Consider the following 23759-nt stretch of genomic DNA (forward strand, 5'->3'; position numbering starts at 1 on the left):
GGGTTTGAGATGATGATGGGTAGTGGCGTCGGCGTCGGCGGCGGTGGTGGAGGTGGTGGTGGGTTAAGCGATTTAACGGCGGCGGACGCTCATCGCGGCCATCTGAAAGCTGAAATCGCAACTCATCCTTTGTACGATCAACTTCTAGCTGCTCATGTTGGTTGTCTTCGAATCGCAACACCGATTGATCAACTTCCATTGATAGATGCTCAACTTTCACAAGTTCCTCATATTTTAAGATCTTATGCTTCTCAACAGATTCATCCTATTTCTCATCATGATAGACAAGAACTTGATAATTTTCTGGTAAAATTTTTTATTTTTATTTGTGGGTAAAAAGATTTAATTTTTGTATATTAATTCATTGAATGATGCAGGCACAGTATTTATTTGTTCTTTGTTCTTTTAAAGAACAATTGCAGCAACATGTCAGAATTCATGCTGTTGAAGCGGTTATGGCTTGTCGTGAAATTGAACAGACCTTACAAGCTCTTACAGGTCTTTCTCTTTCATTTCTTCTTTTATTTTTTATCAAATTAGATCGATTTGAATTCAAATCTGGTAGAAATTGGATTATCTTAGATCTGTTCTTTAGCTTGTTTGATCTAATTAGGTTATTTGTAGAAAAAAATAAAAGTATTTGAGTTAAAATATTACAAGATATGGTAAGATATGTAATTTAAGATACTTGATTATTTGAAAGAAAAAATAATTAATCCTATATCAAACAAGGTCCCCTCATTAGTTATTTTAGATCATACATTTCTTGGGAATTCATCAACTAACTTAGAGCTTGTTTGATTTTTTTTTTTAAATAGATTATTTGAGTTTTTAATTAATTTAATTATTAAAATGATTTTTATGTTTAAAATTTAAATTTAATAAAAGTAAAATAAGAGTATTTTATTAATTATTTGATAAAATTAATGATGTAATTGTTAAAATGATATATATATATATAATTTATAAAAATAGATAAATGTTAATATTTCATATGAAACTAGTGATATTTAGTTTGATAAAATAAATATAATATTTATAATTTTAATTTTTTTATTATAAAGAATATATTGTTATTTAATTGATGATTTGATAAAAAAAAAATATAAATAATGAGAGAATAATGTATATTGGTTAAATGCAATTAAATAACATTAAATAAATCTTTTGAATTATATTAACTTTAGATTTTGTTTTTTAATCAAAATTCATACATCTCATATTTTTTTTCATCATTTCATTTTATAATTAAAATATTAAAATATTATTACTTCATTTTTATAAAATTTAAAATTTAAATAAAAAGTATTATAATAATTTAACTTGATAAAAAATCAAATATTTTATGTTTTTCATCTTATAATTTAAAAAAATAATAATAAAAACTACTTAATAACCAACCTCAAATGAAGTCCATAATATAGTTGATAGTTTGCTTCTTCCCTTGGTTACACAAGGAGCTCATTTTATTTTTATTTTTTATATTTTACATTTTTTGAATTTTTTTAAAACACTTTCTATCATATCATTTTAATCATCAAATGATTTAAATTATTAATTAAAATATCTTTACTTTATTTTTTATTAAAATTAAACTTTAAATACAAAAAAATATTTTAATAATTTATCTTAAACAAATTTTGAATAGTCTACTCTTTTTTTTTTTATTAAACAATAATTTTTTGACTATACTCATAAAAATTAAAAATCCAAGATCAAACTAGTTCCTAGTTAACTCATTTCACTTTTAAAAAAAAAGAACTTTGAATTATTTGAATAATAAATAGATATCATTAAATCTTACAAATAATGATGTTTAAATTAAAATCTCATTAGATGCTTATTTCTGATGGTTAAAAATTAATAATCTTATTAATTGGATGGTTAATTATTTAACAAATTCTAGGTTATCTAGAACATTTTCATTTATTTAGTCATAATTTTTTTCTTTTAAATAATCAATCAAACTCACATTCTTGTAATCTTTAACTTAGCACTCTATAACCTTCATTTATTTAATCATAATATAAGATTAAGTTCTACTCACAAGTATTTTCGTTTTTTTAATGTTAAAACCATAACCTTTTTCGTTTAAGAAGTTGTAATCGAGTCCAATTAAAATGATTTATTAGTTTAAATCCTAATATACTACATTTAAACAAGCCTTAATTCATATCCATAACTAATTAATAATCAATGAAGATAAGATAATTCATATGAAGAGACCCTACCAGAGAAATACATGATGAATGATAGACAAAATATAGTACTATAATATTTTGATTGGTTGATTCTGATTGATTGGTTAATTATTATTGTTGAATACATTGCATTTGCAATTTCCCATTAATCAATTAATTAAATAATTAATCATTCTTTTTCAACCTATAAATTATTTGATCCGATTCCACTGCCTAAAAAGCCAATAAACCAGGCTTTGTTTGTTCCTTAATCACCCGCCAATTATCTATACCAAAAGTTAAAATAAATATTTTTTTTATCCCATTATCAATCACTTTATTAATTAAATAATTCAACTTAAATAATCCATTTTGTCACCTCTCATTTTGTAACATAATTGTATAACATCCAATAATCTAAACATTTTGTAACATAACTGTTACATAGGAATAAGTCCGGGCGAAGGAACAGGTGCTACCATGTCGGACGATGAAGATGAATTGATGCTGACTGATTTCTCGTTAGATCCCTCCTCCGGTGTGGAGTCGCATGACATGATGGGCTTCGGCCCATTGCTTCCAACTGAATCCGAGAGAACCCTAATGGAGAGAGTTCGTCAAGAACTCAAGATCGAGCTCAAACAGGTTTTTTTATTATATAAAATTTAAGAAGAAAATAACATGTTGAGGTTGATTTATTGTTTATTTTAGGGTTTCAAATCGAAGATAGAGGATGTAAGGGAGGAGATCATGAGAAAACGAAGGGCGGGGAAGTTACCCGGGGACACCACTTCTGTTCTCAAGAATTGGTGGCAACAACATGCCAAATGGCCTTATCCAACTGTAAGAAAGCAACCTATATATGGATACTATCGGTTAGTGTTTTTTTTAGCTAATTTTTTTGTTTGGAAACAATATCGTAGGAAGATGATAAGGCGAAACTAGTAGAAGAGACGGGATTGCAATTGAAGCAAATAAACAATTGGTTCATAAACCAAAGGAAACGCAATTGGCATAGCAACTCTCAATCCGCTACAACCCTTAAGTCCAAACGCAAACGGTAGATAGAATTCACTTATCGAGCGGATTGGTTTGGTCTAAAAAGGAAAAATCAGGAAACATGACTAGTTATTTGAAGATATATACTTCAAGAAATTGGTATTTTAGGTTTTGTATCTTTCAATGATAAATAGTGTTCACTTTTAACCACATGGAAGAAAAATGTACTTGTACTATATAGTAGTAGAAACTAGAAAGTACATTTTTTATATATTTCATTTGTGGAGTTGTAAGACAATTGGGTTAAAATAAAAATAATAATATTTTCGTTTCCAACCAGATTATATATGCTAGGTAGGAGAGATTGTTAAAAGGTTTCATCGAATATTTTAAATTTTATTTGAATTTTTAATTAGTTAAATTATTAAAATATTAATTTTTATTTAAAATTTAAATTTAGTGATTCAAATATTCGGGGTCATAACCAGCCTCCCCATCCACTTATGCATTTTTCCCTCTTCAATTAGGCCCATAAATGACTTTTTATTTTCAATCTCAAATTAATATAGGCCCATATTTAATTGATTTATTATAACATTCATTAAATTATAACATAATCTATCAAAAGTTAGAACATCTGTCCTTTTTTAATTCTTTCTATTATATAATTTATAAAAAACCACAATCCCCAAAATTTGTAAGGTCGTATAATTAATTGAGTAGATGGCTGTAACAAAATTGGATGGATTGTTTATTACATTACTTATAATTTTTTCTAGGTTAAAATTGATAAAAAAAAATCCTACTAAGTAAGATGTCACAAGCGATGAATTGAATATAATACCGAAAATAATTACGTACAAAAGTTAAACTCGAATGATTTAATTAAAAATCTTGCTTACAAAATTATAAATAAAAATAAAATTTTCTAGAAAAATAAAATTTTGACACCTGACAACCCAAATTTAAACAGCCACCAAAGACAAGTAAACTGAGATCCATGATTATAAGAATGATTTACTTTGAATGGATGAAATACACAAATTAATGTAATGCATTATACACTATAGGGAAAAAATTGCTATTGTAAAACCATGCTAGTTTAATTAAACTTTGAAATTATTTAAATTTTACTTTTAAAAATTTAAAATAATATAACTATAGAGTTTATAAATTATTTTTGATTTTATAATTTTATATTTTAAAGAAATAAAGTTAATTTTGAATAAATAAAATTAAAATAATTAAAAGATGATTAAATAATTAAATGAGATTAATTATTGTGAAAATTAAATTCCAATTAATTAAAATAATAGTAAAAAAATTAATAATTTGAGATAAATATTTTAATTATTTTATCTCAAATTAAATTTAAAAAAATCAAGGGGGAATTAAAATAAATATTTTAAGATAAATATTTTATGCATTTTATCTCAAATAAATTATTTATTAAACCCCCAAAATATATAAAAAAAAATGTTATATTTATTAAAAATATTTTGTAGTTGAAAATGAAGCAAAAAGTGATTGAAAAAATCAATTCCAAATAAGCTCTAAGCTGAAAAAAGGTGAGATCCACTACAACCAAAACCAAGAGGAATTAGCAATAGATCTCACAACCATTGGGAGCCTATCCAACGCACAAGAGTCATTTGTGTCGCCTATTGTAATGAAGGAGATGTGCGTTCGCGAAACACCAGATTGACTAACGCGTGTCTCAACGTTGTTAACTCAGATGCAATGGAACATCCAAACGCCAACAGAACGCAGACAGAGCGCCAAACGTTAGATTTTTTGCCTGAAACGACGTCATTTCGCCTGGTTTATCTTCTTACTCGCGACGATGATCCATATAAGAACAAAGCTTCCATTTTCGAATTTTTAAAGATGAAATTTTGTCGTTTCTCAACCTTTTGACTTCGTATAAAAGGTGAAATAATCACCCTACTCCGATTATAATTTACCCTACTCTTTGAGACATTATCACAACCTATACCACAAATTGGTCGTTGATCAAACAAAAGACCATCAATGACCTTTTGACTTAATCCGATCCACTTGCTTAGTGAACCAACTTTGGGAGGCTATAAATAGCGTCCTCTAGGCAAACCGAAGACAAGAGATTCATTCTCCCCATCTCAATCAAGCCCAAGCATAAATCCACCATTAAAGCTCTTCAAGATTTTCTAAAAATTTGTAAATTTCGTGTAAGGCATAAGACTCTAAAGGAAGTTAGGAAGCTCCTTTAAGAGTTAAAGAGTGTTCTCCAACTCCATGTAAGTTTCCAATCACACTGTAATTTAAATTACCAGTTTGAATTGAAATTTTTATATTTCATTTTTTCTAGTTTCATATACTTCTTGATTGTCTGATTTTTTATTGAAAAACGACCCCAAGATCATATATATAAGTTTTCTGTTGAAACAAAATTCAATCAATCGACTTAAATCATAAAACCTCAAATTTGATTTTGAAAAATTATAAAATCGGGTTTTTGTTCTTGAATTATTGCTTAAGAACAACAACCTAAAAAGATGCTGAATACGTTTAAAAGGATGTTGGGAACATATTTGAGCCAATTTAAGCCATTCCGATCATGTTTGATCAAAATGTAATTTTTTTATAAAAATAAAATTTCAGTTTTTGAATTGGTTAAAACGAACAAACAGTGTTCATATTTTGGTTTTCATTCAATTAGATGAAGCATAAGGAAGCTATTAGTAAGCTTCTTACGCTTCAATTAACCTTAAAACTCAAAAATATGTTTTTTTTTGTACCAAAAATGTTTTTGTTGAATGGAACATCATCCTGATCGAATGACACATTAGAATGATGTTATAAATGATCTTGAGAACTTTACGAACTTTCTTATGCCCTATAATTAAAGGATCATGGCTTCAAACGAAATTACCAAACCTGCAGTTTGATATTCTTGAGGACCAAGGAACCTAGCCTAGGTCTAACTTAGGACTAAGAGTCCTTTGCACTTAAGACTAATAAAAGTTAGCCCGAGGCTAACCCATGACCGAATGTTCTTTGTACCAAGGACCGAAGAAAGTTAGCCTGAGGCTAACCTAGGACCGAAGAAAGTTAGCCCAAGACCAACATAGGACTGAGGACCCTCGCACCCGATCAAGGATCTCCGCATCCGATCGATGACTCCCACACCCAGGACCGATGGAAATCGCACCCAGGACCGAGAACACCGGTCCTAGGACCTGTTTGGTTCAACTTTTAATTTTTTAAAAGTATTTTTGAAATTTTAGAACCTCAAACCATTTTCTAAAAGTCTAAAAAAATAGAAAATAATTTCAAAATATTTTTAGAATATTTTCATAAAAATTATTTTTGATAAGGGCCTGTTTGGAATTTATTTTTAGATCCTAATACCTTAAAAACTGATATTTTCCAAGTATATTCCTCACTAATTGTCGACATCAGTCCCATGTACTAACATTTAAATATTGTTGTGATAATTTTTAAAAAATTAGAAAAACTTGTGCATGTGTAGAATCTGAAAATAATTGGTTAAATAAAATATTATAAAACGAATTTTCAAAAATTATGATTTTAAAAGTAGAGATAGTTCTTAAACAAGTACAGATGATAGCACGAAAGCCCTTTTCCGAGTATCACCAAATATCGAATCAAAAAGAAAATCAGGTCAAAAATACGTTAGTAAACGTATAATTTTATTGATTTTAAAAATCAATTGACGAATCTTATCAAATAAATAATCTTTTAAAATTGTCAAATTTCTTTAATTAAATTTTATTTTGATTATTTTAAATCTAAAAAGATTATTAAAAATTTGATTTAAATTAATTATTATTATAATTAATTTTAAAATGTCATGATATATTTTTATGATTCTTTTAAAAATAATTTTTTTGTTAAAAAATAATTTTTTTATTAAAAAATAATTTTGACCCATAAATCGATGTTAAAAAAATTTTGAATCTTAAACTTTTTACAAAATAATATTTTTCAGGGTTACATTATTAGTTTAAAATTTAATTTTATATTTTTATACATAGTAATAATATATAACTAATATTTCTTTTAAAAAATTCTTAATGTTTAAAATTGAGTAACAATTTTAATTAAATTTTAGATTTTAATTAAAGTAATTTAATTAACACAATTAGGGACAATTAGGGAAGGTAGTATGGAGAGTGCATTACCAATTTACCATCCCGTACTCCCATTTAGTTTAGAATTTTTTATTACCATTCCCGCATTGTTTAATGTGAGATACCTTTATCTACCCTATACTTTAAAAACAAAAGTTTTATAAGATTTATATAAAATAATGTTTTTATATAATATATGGTATATATTAAAAATTTATATTATTATTTATTTTTTTATAAAATATAATAAATTAAATAAATATAGTAATAATAATAATAATAATAATATATATTTAGTTGTATTTATTAATTTTCACTAAAAGGAAATAAAGTTGTTCGAATCAGGTAATTAAGACATATACACAAATAATATCCCCAATTGGTGAAACTAAAGAAAAAAACTGTCCTAAAATAAATAATTCAAATCAGAGAATGTTTGACAAGATCTTTAAACCATGGGAATTCATTTTAAGTGGTTAAACCAACTAGTAATTGAAAATAGGGTTGACCCAATCTAGGTGCTTTAAAAGATGAAAAAAATACATAGTCACAAGACCTTACATAAAAAAATACTTAAGTGGGACGATGGCATGGTTTTTTTTTACTCAATTTGATGTTTGATTAAAGAGTTTTAGAATGATATTGATTTGATTATCGGATACTCAGGAATCATTCATTCCTTTCTAGATTGGGAGGAATAAATTTCATTTCCGTGTGATGTATCTTCTCTCCCATATTTTCTCTTATAATTATAATTATAATTATAATATTATATTATATATATTTTATAAAATAATTTTTTTAATTTATTTATTGAAAGAAATTATTTCAATTATTTATATCAAGAAATTTTTTAAAATAAAATAAAATAAAACTTTTATAATAACTACATTAACTAATAATAATATAATCATTTTTATAAAATTAAATTTTAATATTATATATTAATAATAAAATTATAATAAATTAAATAAAATTTAAAAACTTGTAAATAAAATAAAATAATATATATAAAAAATATTTAAAAAATATTAGAAAAATTAAATATGAAGTATTTTAATAAAAAATGTTATTAAAAAAATTATATCATGTTATAATATATGTTATTAAGTAAAATTATTATATTTAATTTGTTCAATTATTAATATATAACATTTTAAGACTTTGTCCTATATTATTTCTGTTGGTTGGATAATTTTTTTTATTTATAATTAAAAAAAATTGAATTATTCAACTGTGTATTTAAAATAAACATAATTAGTATAATAAGATATTAAATGTTTACGAAACATTTCAATATTTTATATAATTTAAACAATTATAAAATAAAAATAATTTATATTTTTAATTAAATTATATATAAAAAAATGAAAATATTAATAATAATTTTATTTACAAAAATAATATTAATAATTTATGTTTAATAAATCCAAATATTATCAAATGAGAATGGAAATATCCAAATGTTATTCATGAGATTGAGAGTGATTAATACTCCTAACCAAACATTATATTTCTATCAATCATATCAATTTCCATTTCACACATCTATCAACAATCATACCGATTTTCATTCCACACGTCTATCAGAACTTCGATAATTAAATCGTGATTTTTTTTATTAAAAAAGTGAATAAAGATTTTAAGGAGAGACACAAACTTGAATGAAATTATTTTTATTGAACTTGTGAAAATAATAACACGATTACAAATTATATATAGTTAAACAAAACTTAGACATTAAATAAGAGACTTGAAGAATCTCATTTACTAGAACGATGAACTAGTCTCAACTTAGACCGTAGATCTTCGAAATGACCTTTACAAAGTGCTTTTGTGAAGATATCAACAACATTGTCTTCACTTCTCACTGCCACCATCTCAATGATTCTCTTTAGTATTTTTTCACGAATAAAGTGATGCTCCAACTCAATGTGTTTTTCCTCGCATGAAACAAAGGATTTGAAGTCAATTTAATAGCACGCAAATTATCTCCATGGATAGGAACCGTCTGATCAAACCGTACATGAAGATCCTCCAAGAGTCTACGAAGCCATATGCACTATTGTGCTGCATGAACTGATGCTTTGTATTATACTTCTGTCGTAGATAAGGATATAGATCCATGCTTCCTGCTACTCCAAGATATGTTAGTGTTTCCACACAGAAAAACAAACCCAGACATGGACCTTCGATCGTCTTGATCTTCAACAAAGTCAGCATCCGCAAATCCTTGCAATACACATTTTGCATCTTTCTCATAGAGTAGACATATATCTAGTGATGTGTTAATATATTTCAGAATTTTCTTCGCTTTCTCGAGATGTGGTTTCCTTGGCTCATGAATGTATCGACTTAACACTCCAACTCCATAACCAATGTCAGGCCTTGTTATAGTCAGATAAATCAGACTTTCCACAAGAGCACGATACGGACGAGGATCTGGTAGAAATGTTCATTCGTCTCGAATGAGTCTGGAATTTATGTCGAGAGGAGTATAACTCTTTTTTTCTATCTGTCAAACCAAATTTATCTACCAACTACTTTAATTTGCATATTTGATCTGCGATAGAAACAAACCTTTCTCGAAATATTTGATTTGTAAACCAAAGAAAGTTCTAAGTTCATCAAACTTCTTCATCTCAAAACGAAGCGAGAGCTCATTTAGTAGCCGAGCAACCTCATCATAGTTAATAGTCGTCAAGATTATGTCATCCACATATAGAAGCACCACCACCATTTGTCCTTGATGATTATTCTTGAGTCGGATTCTGAAGCTTTGTAACCACAAAACAGAAGATATTTTGCAATCTTTTCATACTAAACACGTGGGGCTTTCTTTAATCTATATAGTGTCTTCTTAAGTCTACAAACCAACTGGTAACCATCATTCTTCTCAAATCCAGGTGGTTGTTCCATATATATTGGGCAATCAAGTTCTAAGTAAAAAAATGCATTATTAACATCCAATTGCCATAACTTCTAACGAGAACTTGCTACTAAGGACAACAAAGTGTGAATTGACGCAATCTTCACAACTGGACTAGATGTCTTCTCGTAATCTTATTCATACTTCTACGAGAATCTTCGAGCGACCAATCTAGCTTTATAACGATCTATGCTTCCATCAACCTTTCTCTTAATTCGATACACCCACTTACATGTGACTATTTGAGTACTAAGAGGCTTCAAAACGACGTCTCATGCCTCATTCTTCTTGAGAGCGTGTATTTCCTCTTCCATTGCTGTCACCCATTCATTGACATTCTTTATGAACCGAGTTATCAGCCGTGACAATGTCACCGCCCCCATTATGAATTCGACTTAATGAGAATAGAAAATCCTCTTTAGTAACGTGATGTTCGCACCCTAAATCAACGATCCACCTTTGATCGATCTCATGTTTACCATGAGACGCCTCTAATTGATTTTCCTTCGTAATCATCACATAGACATGAAAAGCCTTGTCCCATTCCTCCTCAACACGATGTTCAGACTTTTCTCCGAGATTTAAACTAGCAAAATTTTCATCCAAATTTACTCGACAATTTTTCTTGAAGTGTCCAGTCTTGCCGCACTTGAAACACCTATGGGGATTCTTAGGAATATTTGAAGAATCCTGACATGTTTTTTCTTTCTTCGACTTTCCCCTTTTCCAGCTCGATTTCTTCACGAACAATGCACTGCTCGATTCCTCCTTTATACTAGTTCCAGCCATTTGTGCAACGACTCTTGAGGTGATAAGAGATTTTCAACTACTTGAGCGAAGGTTGTTGTGCCCATTCTTGAATCGATGTGATAAATTGCGTATACTCGGGTCGAAGTCCTCGAATAATATAAATTTTTGTTTGAGCCTCTAAAATTTTCTCATCAGGGTTCAGTAAAGAAATTTATGAGCATATGTTCTTTACCTTATGAAAGAACTCCAAGACAGTTCCGTTTTTTTTGCGGCTTCTAACTCGTTTTCAAGCATTTAGAGACGAGCTTCGTTCTTCTTGTTAAAAAGATGATCAAGCGTTTCCAAGATCTCATAATCTGATCCACAACTGGTGATGTGCTCGAACATGCAGATTGTGGGAGATTGACCTCTTCAACACAAATTCTTCATTCGTGTTGAGTTTCTTCCACTTCTTTGATGATTTCTCATTTTCAGCGACATCCTTAGGAGCTACATCATCATCGTCTACAACGATGTCCCACAAGTCTTCCCCGACCATGTATGATTCCATACAGGTCTTCCATATATGATAGTTTGACTAGTTTAATAACTTCAATCCGAGTACAACTACACGACCACCACTTTCCATATCGAATAACAATGACACCTTCTTCACAAATGTAACCAAAGCTCTCGTACCATGTAACAAAGTCACAATGAGGACTTCGATGATCGAAATGTGAAAAGCTTATTAGAAAAGTGAATAAAGACTTTAGAAGGAGATACAAACTTGAATGAAAATTTTCTATTGAACTTGTGAAAATAATGACACGATTACAACTTATATATAGTTAAACAAAACTTAGACATTAAATAAGAGATTTGAAGAGTGTCATTTACTGGATATAATTTCAGGAGACTAGGATAATCCAAGAGATTCTTAAATAACAAAAAGACACATGTATTATTATTATTAAGAAAGTAGCCTATCGATACTTCTATCAGTGTTTTTTTTAGCTAATTTTGTTGTTGTTTGGAAACGATATCATAGGAAGATGATAAGGCAAAACAAGATTGTAATTGAAGAAAATAAACAATTGGTTCATAAATCAAAGGAAACGTAATTGGCATAGCAACTCTCAATCCGCTACAACACTTAAGTCCAAACACAAACAGTAGATATAATTCACTAATGGATGGATTGGCTTGGTTTAAAAGGAAAAATCAGGAAACATGACTAGTTATTTGAAGCTATATACTCCAAGAAGGTGGTATTTTAGGTTTTGTATCTTTCAATAATAAATAGTGTTCACTTTTAACCACTTGGAAGAAAAATGTACTTTTTACTATATAGTAATAGAAATTAGAAAGTACATTTTTTTTTTTTATATAATTCATTTGTAGAGTTTTAAGACAATTGAGTTAAAGAAAATAAAAATATTTTCGTTTCCAACAAGATTATATGTAAATAGTAATTCATTAAATACAATTTGTAGTGAAAATGGACAATCCTATGAAGGAGAGGTTGTTGAAAGGTTTCTTCCATTATTCTAAATTTTATTTGAATTTTAAATTAATTTAATTTTTAAAATGTAATTTTTTATTTAAAATTTAAAATAAGTGATTCAGATATTTAGGTCATAACCAGTCTCCCCATCTACTTATACATTTTTTCCCTCTTAAATTAGGTCCATAAATGACTTCTTTTTTTTTTAATCTCAAATTAATATAGACCCATATTTAATTGATTTATTATAACATTCATTAAATTATAACATAATTTATCAAAAGTTAGAACATATGTCCTTTTTAATTATTTCTATTATATAATTTATAAAAAATCACAATCCCCAAAATTTATAAGGTCATATTATTAATTGAGTAGATGGTTGTTACAAAATTGGATGGATTGTTTATTACATTACTTAAAAATAATTCTAAGTTACAATTGATAAAAAAAAAAATCCTACTAAGTAAGATGTCACAAGCCATGAATTGAATAAAATACAATTGAAAATAACTACTTAGATAAGTTAAACTCGGATGATTTAATTAAAAATCTTGCTGAAAAAATTATAGATAGAAATATAATTTTCTAGAAAAATAAAATTTTGACATTTGACAACAAAAAGTTAAGCCCACCAAAGAAAAGTAAACTGTGGTCCATGATTATAAGAATGATTTACTTTAAATGGATGAAATACACAAATTAATGTAATCAAAATTTCATCATTATAATACATTATAATGATATGGGAAAATAATAATAATTTGCTATTGTAAAACCATGCCAATGTTATATCTTAGGATAATAAGAATCTGGTTTAATTAAAATTTTAAATTAGTTAATTTTTACTGTTTTAAAATTTAAGATTATATAATTTTACTAATTTATAAATTATTTTTGATTTTAAATTTTATGTTTTAAAGAAATAAAGTTAATTTATATTTATAAATTGGGAAAAAAATTATTTTAATATTTTATATAAATGAACTCTCATTAAATTAATTTTATAATTATTTATTGTTGTAAGCACTTAAATTTTAGTTATTCAATTTATAAATTATAAAATAGTTATTTTGAATAAATAAAATTAAAATAATTAAAAGTAAGGCCAAAAACATGATTAAATAATTAAGTGAGATTATTAAATATAATTAATTAAAATAATGACTAGGAAAAATAAATAAATAATTTAGGATAAATGTTGTACTCATTTTATCTCAAATAAATTATTTATTAAAATTCAAAAATATATAAAAATAAAATAAAATAAATTGACAAGATAAATGTTATATTTATTAAAAATATTTCATAGTTTGAAAATAAAGTAAAAAGTGATTGAAAAAATCAATTTTAAACAAGCTCTAAGGTTTCAAGAGGAATCAGTGCAGAAAATTTCACAACCACTGGAAGAACACTGGGAGCCCATCCAACGCACGAGAGTCATTAACGTCGCATGTTGTAACAAATGAAACTCGCGCTCGCGAAGCACTAGATGCCCAGATATAATGGAACGCCCGAACGCCAACGGAACGCGGACGATGCGTCAAACGTTCGATTTCTCGCCCGAAACGACGTCGTTTCGCATTATTTCTCTTCTTCCTCGTGACGACGATCCATATAAGAACAAAGCTTCCATCTTTGATTTTTCAAAGATGAAACTTTGTCGTTTCTCAACCTTTTGACTTCGTTCAAAAATTGAAATGATCACCATACTATAGTGATTATTTTCCCTACTATTTGAAGCATCATCACGGCCTATACCAACAACTGGCCAGAGATCAAACAAAAGACTATCAATGACCTTTTGACTTAATTAGATCTACTTGCTCAATGAACCGACCTTGGGAGCCTCCTCTAGGCAAAATAAAGGCAAAAGATTAATCCCCCTCTCAATCAAACTCAAACATAAATCCGCCATTAAAGTTATTCAAGCTTTTCTAAAAATTCGAAAATTTTATATAAAGCCACAAGGCTATGATTCAGGCATTCAGGAATCTTCTTTAAGAGTTAAGGAGTGTTCTCCAACTCCATGTAAGTTTCCAATCACACTAAAATTCGAATTAAAAAAATATTATATTTCATTTTTTTGTCAGTTTCATATTATGCTTGATTGTCTGATTTTTTGATTGGAAAACGACTTCAAGATCATTTATAAGCTTTCCATTGAAAAAAATCCAATCAATCGACTTTAGAAAATCCCAAATTTGATTTTAAAATTTTTTTAAATCAGGTTTTTGTTCTTGTGTTATTGCTTAAGAACAGCAACCTAAAAAGTTGCTCAACACGTTTCTAAGGATGTTAGGAACATATTTGAGCAAATTTCAAGTCATCCCGATTATGTTTGATCTAAAGGTAATTTTTTACCGTCCTTGAATTGGTTCAAACGAACAACCAATGTTCATTTTTAGTTTCATTCAACCATATGAAACATAAGGAAGATATTAGTAAGCTCTTTACACTCATTAAACCTTAAAGTTCAAAAAAATATTTTTTGTACCAAAACTGTTTGAGTTGAATGGAGCATCATCCCAATATAAAGACACATCGAGATGATGTTATAAATGATCCTGTAAACTATACAAAGCTTCTCATGCTCTCTAATCAAAGGATGATGGCCTTAAATGAAATCATCAAACCTACAGTTTGATGTTCTTAAGGACCGAGAAACATAGCCCATGTCTAACCTAGAATCGAGAGTCCTTCGCACCTAGGACCGGTAAATGTTAACTTGAGGCTAACCTAAGACTAAGTGTTCTTATAACCAAGGACCGAAGAAAGTTATCCCTAGGCTAACCTATAATCGAGTGTTCTTCGTACCATACTAAGGATCGAAGAAAGTTAGCCCAATGTTAACCGAGGACCCCAGCACCCGAATGAGGACCCCCACACCCGACCGATGACTCCTACACCCATGACCTATAACTCCCACACTCGACAGAGAGTCTTCAGCACCTCGACCGAGAGTTCCCACACCTTGACTCAGGATTGAGGGTTTTAGCCCAAGACTGATAAAAATCGCGTCTAGGACCGAGAACACCGGTCATAGGGCTTGTTTGGTTCAACTTTTAATATTTCAAAATTATTTTTCTAATTTTGAAAACTCAAACTATTTTCTAAAAATCTAAATAAAATAGAAAATGATTTCAAAATATTTTCATACAAATATTTTGAATAAGGGCCTGTTTGAGATTTATTTTAGATCCTAATACCCTAAAAGTTGATATTTTTCAGGTATATTCCTCACTAATCGTCGACATCAGTCCCAAGTACCAAGATTTAAATATTGTTGTTACAATTTTTAAAAAATCAGAAAAACATGTGCATGTCTAGACTCTGAAGAATTATTGGTTAAATAAAACGTTATAAGACTAAATTTTAAAAGCCATAATTTTATAAAGTAAAGACCATTCTTAAACGGGTACGAAAGATATAGCGCAAAAGTCATTTTTCAAGTATCACCAAATATCGAATTAAAAAGAAACTCAAGTCAAAATACGTTTAGTATCATTTTATTGATTTTAAAAATCAATTGACGACCCTTCTCAAATAAAAAATATTTTAATTAATTAATTTAAAGTCAAAATTTTTAGTTAAATTTTAGTTTGATTATTTTAAATTTAAAAATTTTATTTGAAATTTTATTAAAATTAATTATTCATAATCTCATAACATATTTTTATAATTCTTTTAAAAAAATATTTTATTAAAAACGGATTTCTGACACGATATTAAAATTTCTCAAACCCTTAGTTTTTTCCATAAAAGAAACCCTGGATTATAATTATTAATTTAAAATTTAATTTTATATTTTCATATATAGTAATAATAAATAACTAATATTTCTTTTTAAAAAACTATTAATGCTTAAAATTGAATTTCTTGAGAGAGTGGAACATGTATAATTAGTAGAAGAAGATCCTTTCTCTTATAACCATATAGATTAAAAAAAGTTTTGTAAGATAAATTTATATAAAATGATTTTATTATATAATATATGGTATATATTAAAAATTTATATTATTATTTAAACTCTTAAAAATATAATAAATTAAATAAATATATTAATAATAATATATATTTAGTTGTGTTTATTAATATTTAGAACAAAATTAAAACATAATATCTAGGTTCCATCTTTAGTCAACTCCTAATTAAACTAAAAAACAAAACATTTCAAAATGAATAATTCAAATCAGAGAATCGTTTGACAATTACGATTATAATTATAATACTTAAACGGAGGGAATTCATTTTAAGTGGTTAAACCAACTAGGAATTGAAAATAGGGTAGACCCAATTTAGGTGATTTAAAAGATAAAAAAAGTACTTGAGTCATAAAACCTTATAATAAAGAAAATATCACGATGCATAAATAAACATTATTTAATCTCAATTATTGTAAAGATAAATTCCAAACAAGCCATGATTGTGGCATTGATATAGTCAACTAACTCCCAAGTCTTAGCCAGGAAACTGTAATTAATTTGGATTGTTAAACTAATTTCATCTATTTCAAAAGTTACCTTAAATCAAGTTAATGTTTTATAAACCGAAAATTAAAATATTAAAAAGTACTTCATTAAATATTTTTATTGATAAAAAATTAAATTAACTAAACAGAAATATTTAAATAGTAAATAATTAGATATTTAAATTAGTTTGATAATATACTTATATAATTATATTCAATAAATTAATTTACATAATTTAATTAAATAAAATTGTATATTAAATTATAAGAGAGAATAATATATATATATATATATAATTCATATTATCACATTTTTTTTATTTTGAAAAATTTTGATGAATTATGATCAAAGAAAATAATTATAAAGTTGGTGTACTTCTAATTAAAAAAATAAAATTCTAATAAGAAAAAAATAAAAATTATAATACAACTATTTTATTAAATTTAGAAAAATAAAATAATATTTTAGTGATTGTTTTTAGAGTAATTGTTAATTTTTTTCTTTTAAAATGAGTTAAATATTTCAACTTTTGAGTAGTATCATATTTTCACTTGAATATAAAATAAGTAATTATAAATATATATTAACTATATTTATATTATCAAATTTAATTAAAATTTTCATATAGTCTTTCTTCTCTTCCGAACCTGCCAGCTAATGAAAGCCGTCCTTCCAGCCTCCCCATGGCCCTTCCGGTCTCTCATGGCTGTTGGCTTTCCAAGTTCGGAAAATATCAATTCTTCATCCACTTGTTATTATTATTATTATTTATCATCTTCATCTTCATCTTCATCTTCATCTTCATCTTCATCTTCATCTTCATCTTCATCTTCATCTTCATCTTCATCTTCATCTTCATCTTCATCTTCATCTTCATCTTCATCTTCATCTTCATCTTTATCCTCATCCCAAATGAATCACTCTAACTCGACTACTACTGAAGGTTCTTTACTCCATGGAAACCTAGACATTTGCGTAAAACAAGCCAACAATTTACCAAACATGGACATGTTCCACAAGAAACTAGGCAACATGTTAGGTTATATAGGTATAGTACCCCGGCGCCGTACCATGTCCAAGATAACCTCCGATCCATATGTCACCATCTCCATTTCCCACGCCGTAATAGCTCGCACTTACGTAATTGAGAACAGCGAAAATCCCGTTTGGAACCAACATTTCAACGTCCCCATCGCCCATCACGCTGTTGAGGTTAAGTTCGTCGTGAAAGACGACGATTACGTCGGTTCTCAAGAAATTGGAGCTGTCGTGATCCCTTCCGAGCAAATTTACTCGGGTCTGAAAGTGGAAGGAGTCTACCCGATAATGAATTCCGAGGGGAAGGTGAGTAAACCGGGAGCTTCATTGAGCTTTTCGATTCAGTTTATACCGATCAAGCAATTCTACGATATCGGGGCAGGGTCGAGTGTGCCCAATACTTACTTCCCGTTCAGACCTGGCGGGAAGGTGACACTTTATCAAGACGCGCATGTCCACGAGCCTTCGCTACCGAAGCTGAAGCTCGACTATGGAATTGATTATGTTCACGGGCATTGTTGGAACGATATATATGATTCGATTAGCCAGGCAAGGCGGTTGATCTATATTACAGGTTGGTCGTTTTTTCATGAAGTTAAACTCGTGAGAGATGATGATGGGAATGCGAAAAGAGATTTAAACTTAGGAGATCTGCTCAAGAAGAAATCGCAGGAAGGCGTGAGAGTGTTGCTTCTAGTTTGGGATGATCCTACTTCTCATAGCCTTTTGGGAATCAGGACGGTAATAACTGTTTATTTCTCGTGTTAGGTTATTTGAACAAAGTTAAAAAAATATTGGATATTTCTCATAATAATGTGAATGATGAAACTAAGTTTTATTTTTATTAAATTTGAACTAGACCTAATTGATGTGCATTTTGATAGGAAGGGATGATGAAAACCAACGATGAAGTGACTCGACAATTTTTCAAACATTCTTTGGTACATGTATTGCTTTGTCCAAGATCTGCAAGGAAAGGACATAGTTGGGTGAAAAAACAGGTTAGAATTTGAAGAATGAGCAATAACAGACACAATCAATCGCAAATCATCTAAAAAAGACTCATTTTCGATTGTAGGAAGCTGAAACTATCTACACCCATCATCAAAAGACTGTGATTGTGGATGCAGATGCAGGTGCTGGTTTCAATTGTAGAAAAATAATAGCGTTTATTGGAGGACTCGATTTATGCTCTGGTCGATATGATACTCCCGCTCATCCCCTTTTGAAGACGATGAAAACCGTGCACAAGGACGACTTCAATAATCCAAATTTCACAGTAATATGAATGATTATTTGTAAACTCTTTTCCCCCAACATTAATTAAATTACTAAAATATCTATCCCTCGTCAAACATTCTTTTCGAAACCTTAAAATGTTAAAGAATAAGTAAAAAGAATTATGATATTTTAGTTGATAATTTGAAAGATAATTTATAAGGGATTGTTGATAGAGACTAAAATATCATCGGCTTTGCTCGATGAATGGTTATTTGGATTTACCAAGGAATCAAATCACTTCATCAATTAAATTATTAAAATGCCTTTTTTGACTTGTAATTCAAAGGGCAATCTCATCTTTTTTTTAAAAACAATTCAAAGAATGATGGGACGAAAGAATGATTGTTCATAGGAAAGTAGATGAAAGTGATAATGATGATGTCTTCAATTGACTATATTAGGGACCGAGTGAGGGTTGTCCCCGAGAACCGTGGCATGATTTGCACAGTAAGATCGACGGTCCTGCAGCGTATGACATCCTAACCAACTTCCAAGAACGTTGGTTAAGAGCTTCGAGTCTGCGTCGATTTTCGAAGATAAAAAGACAAGGAGAGGATGCATTACTAAAGATTGAAAGTATTCATGAAATTATTGGGATGAATGATTTGCCATGTCTAAAGGAGGATGACCCTCTAGGTTGGCATGTACAGGTATGAATATTCAATTATTAATATTATTATATGTTTCACATACCTTTAAATCCTGTTTGCTTTCTTCAATTTCTACTTCAGATCTTCAGATCAATTGACTCCAACTCTGTCAAGGGATTCCCAAAAGACCCTAAAGAAGCCACAATGAAGGTGAGAAATATTATATCATCATAATAATAATGAATGAAATAGTGGTTTCATTTGAAAAATGTCAATTCAATCTCATTTTCTCATCTCGTGTGAATCTAGATAAGATTCCCATTTGAAATGGATTGTATCTAAACTTAGTCCAGCCACACATTTTCATACCATACATTTATGGATCTGTATATACAAATTATTGGCGCCTTATCGTGAAATCCTGATTCGGACAGAAAAGTGTCTCCAAGTTACGCTTTTATTGATGTATCTTGATTGTTATGTGACAGAACTTGGCATGTGGTAAGAATGTACTGATAGACATGAGCATACATTCAGCATACGTGAAGGCAATTCGATCTGCACAACATTTTATCTACATCGAAAATCAATATTTCCTTGGATCATCGTATAACTGGGAAGATCACAAAGACTTAGGCGTAAACAATCTGATACCTATGGAAATAGCCCTAAAGATTGCAAACAAAATCAGGGGAAATCAAAGATTTGCTGCTTATATCCTAATTCCAATGTATCCAGAAGGTGGTTCTACTAATAAAGCTACACAAAGAATTCTCTACTGGCAGGTTCAAATTCCAAATTCTATTGACAGTAGCTATAATTATTAGTTAATGTCTTATACTAAATACACAATACTTATCTTATGCAGAATAAAACAATGAAAATGATGTATGATGTAATTTATAAGGCTTTACAAGAGGTGGGGCTTGACAATCAGTATGAGCCTCAAGACTATTTGAATTTCTTCTGCCTCGGAAATCGAGAAACACGAGAAATCGGTGATGTTTCAGATGTAGGAAAAAATGTACCCAAAAATAGTCCTCAAGTAAAAAATTCTTCCCTTTACCCTATCAATAAATTTTTGTATGTATAGTATCTTCTCAATGTTAAACTTATTCTAAATTATTGTTTTTCAGTTTCTAGCACAAAAGAACCGACGGTTTATGATTTATGTTCACTCGAAAGGAATGATAGTCGACGATGAGTATGTGATATTGGGATCTGCCAACATAAACCAGCGTTCATTAGATGGGTCGAGAGATACTGAAATTGCAATGGGTGCATATCAACCTCAGTTCACTTGGGAGAAGAAAGGATCTAAACCGTTTGGGCAGGTAAAATTTCACACATCTAAGAATCGATGTTATGAATAAGCCGAATCAAGCAGGTTTCTAGAAAACAATTATCTCTATGGCCTGCAATACGTTGAATCAAACTAACTCTAAATTTGGTTGTGAATCAATGTTCAGATCTATGGTTACAGAATGTCACTATGGGCAGAGCACACTGGAGCCGTGGAGGACTGTTTTGTGCAGCCCGAGAACATCGAGTGTGTTAGACGGGTGAGAGCAATGGGTGAGGATAACTGGCGACTATATGTCGGTGAGGATTTAACTGAGATGACAGGACACCTTCTTAAGTATCCAGTTCAGGTTGATAGGAATGGCGAAGTTAGGTCAATTCCTGGCTGTGAAACGTTTCCAGATGTGGGTGGGAATATTTTGGGTACTTTTTCAATTCCCATTCAAGAAAACATTACTCTTTGATCCAACCTAAACCATTACTTTTTCATAGATTTTGTACAGAGTGCCGTATAAACTTCTAGGGTTTATGGAGTTCTCTTAGTTTTGTGCATTCATTTGTTCATATACTGTAACAATAGAATGGTATTCAATCAAAGGGTATTCATATTCTCAATAAATTAACTATTCTTACTGCTAGAAAATTGTCAAACCTCATGGAGACGACAATGTCTTAAAAATCTTGAACAAAATGCCATGAACAATCATGAGCTTCCATGGGCTTCCTGTTGAAGGATGATTGATAAGATAAGAATAAATAAAACCTTGTTGAAATACCATCTCCACACAATTAGAACCTAAATCGGTACATATAAGCAAACCCTATCCGATTATCAAAGTGATATTTTAATCTGATATAAGCGAAAGCGATAACCAAATCAGAAGTATGGATTTAAGCAACTAAAAGTCATGTACAAGTCCATGAATATGCGCAGATACATGCAGGCGAAGCAGGGCAGATTTCACCTATTGAGGGAAAGGTTGGGTTATCTGTTTACATCATTGTCTTAAAAATAAAAATAATAATAATAATAAAAAAATTTGATAAAGTTTTCCACGTTAAATTCTTGGTGTTATTGTATTATTTATATTTTCGCTTATATTTGTTATTTCTCGTTTTTAAAAATTCAATCAAGTGGAGAGTAGTTTATTATCACAAGTGTGATTATTTCGCTTTATTCAGAACATAGTGGTATTAGAACTTGGTTTTAAGCGCTTTTATTTACATTGGTTTATGGAGATTAACATAAACAAAATGATTTTGTTGAATTGTTTAACTATCATATTTGTAAAGGTAAAATGAAAGATCTTCTATTCGTAAAGTTTTTTGCATTTACCTATTTTTGTTAGTGAGAAACTCATCTTTAAATCTGATGAGAAATGAACTTTTGAGCATTAACATGCATGTTGTTTCATTCGTCAATTTGTTGAAGAGAATGTTTATAACCACATATAACATGAGACAAATGCACCTACTTTGTGGAGTAAACTTGAGATTTTGTATGCTTCAAAGACAGAAAGTAACAAATTATTTTTGCTCTAAAAGATTATTCATTTGAGATATAATGATAGTGCATCTATGACTGATCACTTGAATGAGTTTCAAGGTGTTCTTAATCAGATGTCAGGATTGAGAATGAAATTCGAAGATGATGTTCAAGGCTTTGCTTATTGACTACTCTGTCTAATTCATAGAAAACTTTTACAATTTCTCTTTGTAACTCTGTTTCTAATGGTGCAGTAACATTAGAGATGACCAAAAGTGGTGTCTTGAATAAGAATTAAGACGAAAATCTCAATGTTCTTCATCACAGTCAAATATGTTTGTTACTGAAAATCGGGAAAGACATGATAGTAAAGGTGAGAAAGATAAGTTTGAGACATAAAAGTCAGAATAAGTATAAGTCAAAATACAAGCCAACTGAATGTTAACAATTGTGGTAAAAGTGGACGCATAAAGAAGAACTGTTACAAGCTAAAAATTAAAGTGAATGGATCTAAGCAAAAGACAAATGATTGTGAAGATCACATCTCAGTAACTATTTATGATCTATTCACTATTCACGTCGATATTACAATTAACATTATTGCGATGAGTCAACTTGGGTGTTTGACACATGAGCTGTCATACATGTTACGCCAAAGAAAGATTACTTTAAATCTTATATTTCTGGTAATTTATAGTATTGAAGATAGGTAATAATGGCATAAGTAAAGTTATTGGTATTGGCGATGTTTACCTACAATCTAGCAATTGGTCGAAGTTTTTGTTTAAAGATGTTCGACATTCTCAAGACATGAGGTTGAATTTGATTTCAATGGAAAGCTTGATGATTATGGTTTCTTAAGCTCTTTTGGTTATGGAAAATAGAAACTTTCGAAAGGTACCCTCGTTGTAGCTCGATGAGATAAGTTTTCAATTTTATATTTAATACAATCTTTGATAATTAAGGATAATGTGAATATTGTACGAAGTAAAGAAACTTCCAATTATGACACCGAAGACTTGGTCACATTAGTGAAAATGGTTGAATTTGCTGATTAAGAAAAATGTTATTTCAAGTTTGAGTGAGACATATTTGGAGAATTGTTCTCAATGT

The 23759-nt window shown here is 29.1% G+C and overlaps 3 protein-coding genes across 3 annotated transcripts; 2 read left to right on the forward strand and 1 right to left on the reverse strand.

Annotated features, from left to right (window-relative positions):
* On the forward strand, positions 1-3468 carry LOC124930778 (homeobox protein HD1). Its single transcript, XM_047471133.1, has 5 exons — positions 1-306; positions 378-498; positions 2629-2825; positions 2892-3023; positions 3104-3468. The coding sequence occupies exons 1-5, from the start codon at positions 10-12 to the stop codon at positions 3242-3244; spliced, it is 888 nt and encodes a 295-aa protein (XP_047327089.1). The 5' UTR covers positions 1-9; the 3' UTR covers positions 3245-3468.
* A 5936-nt stretch (positions 3469-9404) lies between these two features.
* Positions 9405-10052, reverse strand: LOC124930468 (uncharacterized mitochondrial protein AtMg00810-like). The gene is made up of 2 exons (XM_047470810.1): positions 9893-10052; positions 9405-9754 (listed from the first exon to the last, which is right to left on the reverse strand). The coding sequence occupies exons 1-2, from the start codon at positions 10050-10052 to the stop codon at positions 9405-9407; spliced, it is 510 nt and encodes a 169-aa protein (XP_047326766.1).
* A 7762-nt stretch (positions 10053-17814) lies between these two features.
* LOC124932553 (phospholipase D beta 1-like) lies at positions 17815-21726 on the forward strand. The gene is made up of 9 exons (XM_047473206.1): positions 17815-18728; positions 18872-18988; positions 19066-19266; positions 19670-19918; positions 20000-20068; positions 20347-20643; positions 20727-20945; positions 20995-21192; positions 21328-21726. Exons 1-9 carry the CDS (start codon positions 17862-17864, stop codon positions 21622-21624), a joined length of 2514 nt encoding a protein of 837 aa, XP_047329162.1. The 5' UTR covers positions 17815-17861; the 3' UTR covers positions 21625-21726.
* The last annotated feature ends 2033 nt before the right edge of the window (positions 21727-23759 follow it).

Source organism: Impatiens glandulifera, chromosome 3 (assembly GCF_907164915.1).
Source record: "Impatiens glandulifera chromosome 3, dImpGla2.1, whole genome shotgun sequence".
Taxonomy (NCBI): domain Eukaryota; kingdom Viridiplantae; phylum Streptophyta; class Magnoliopsida; order Ericales; family Balsaminaceae; genus Impatiens; species Impatiens glandulifera.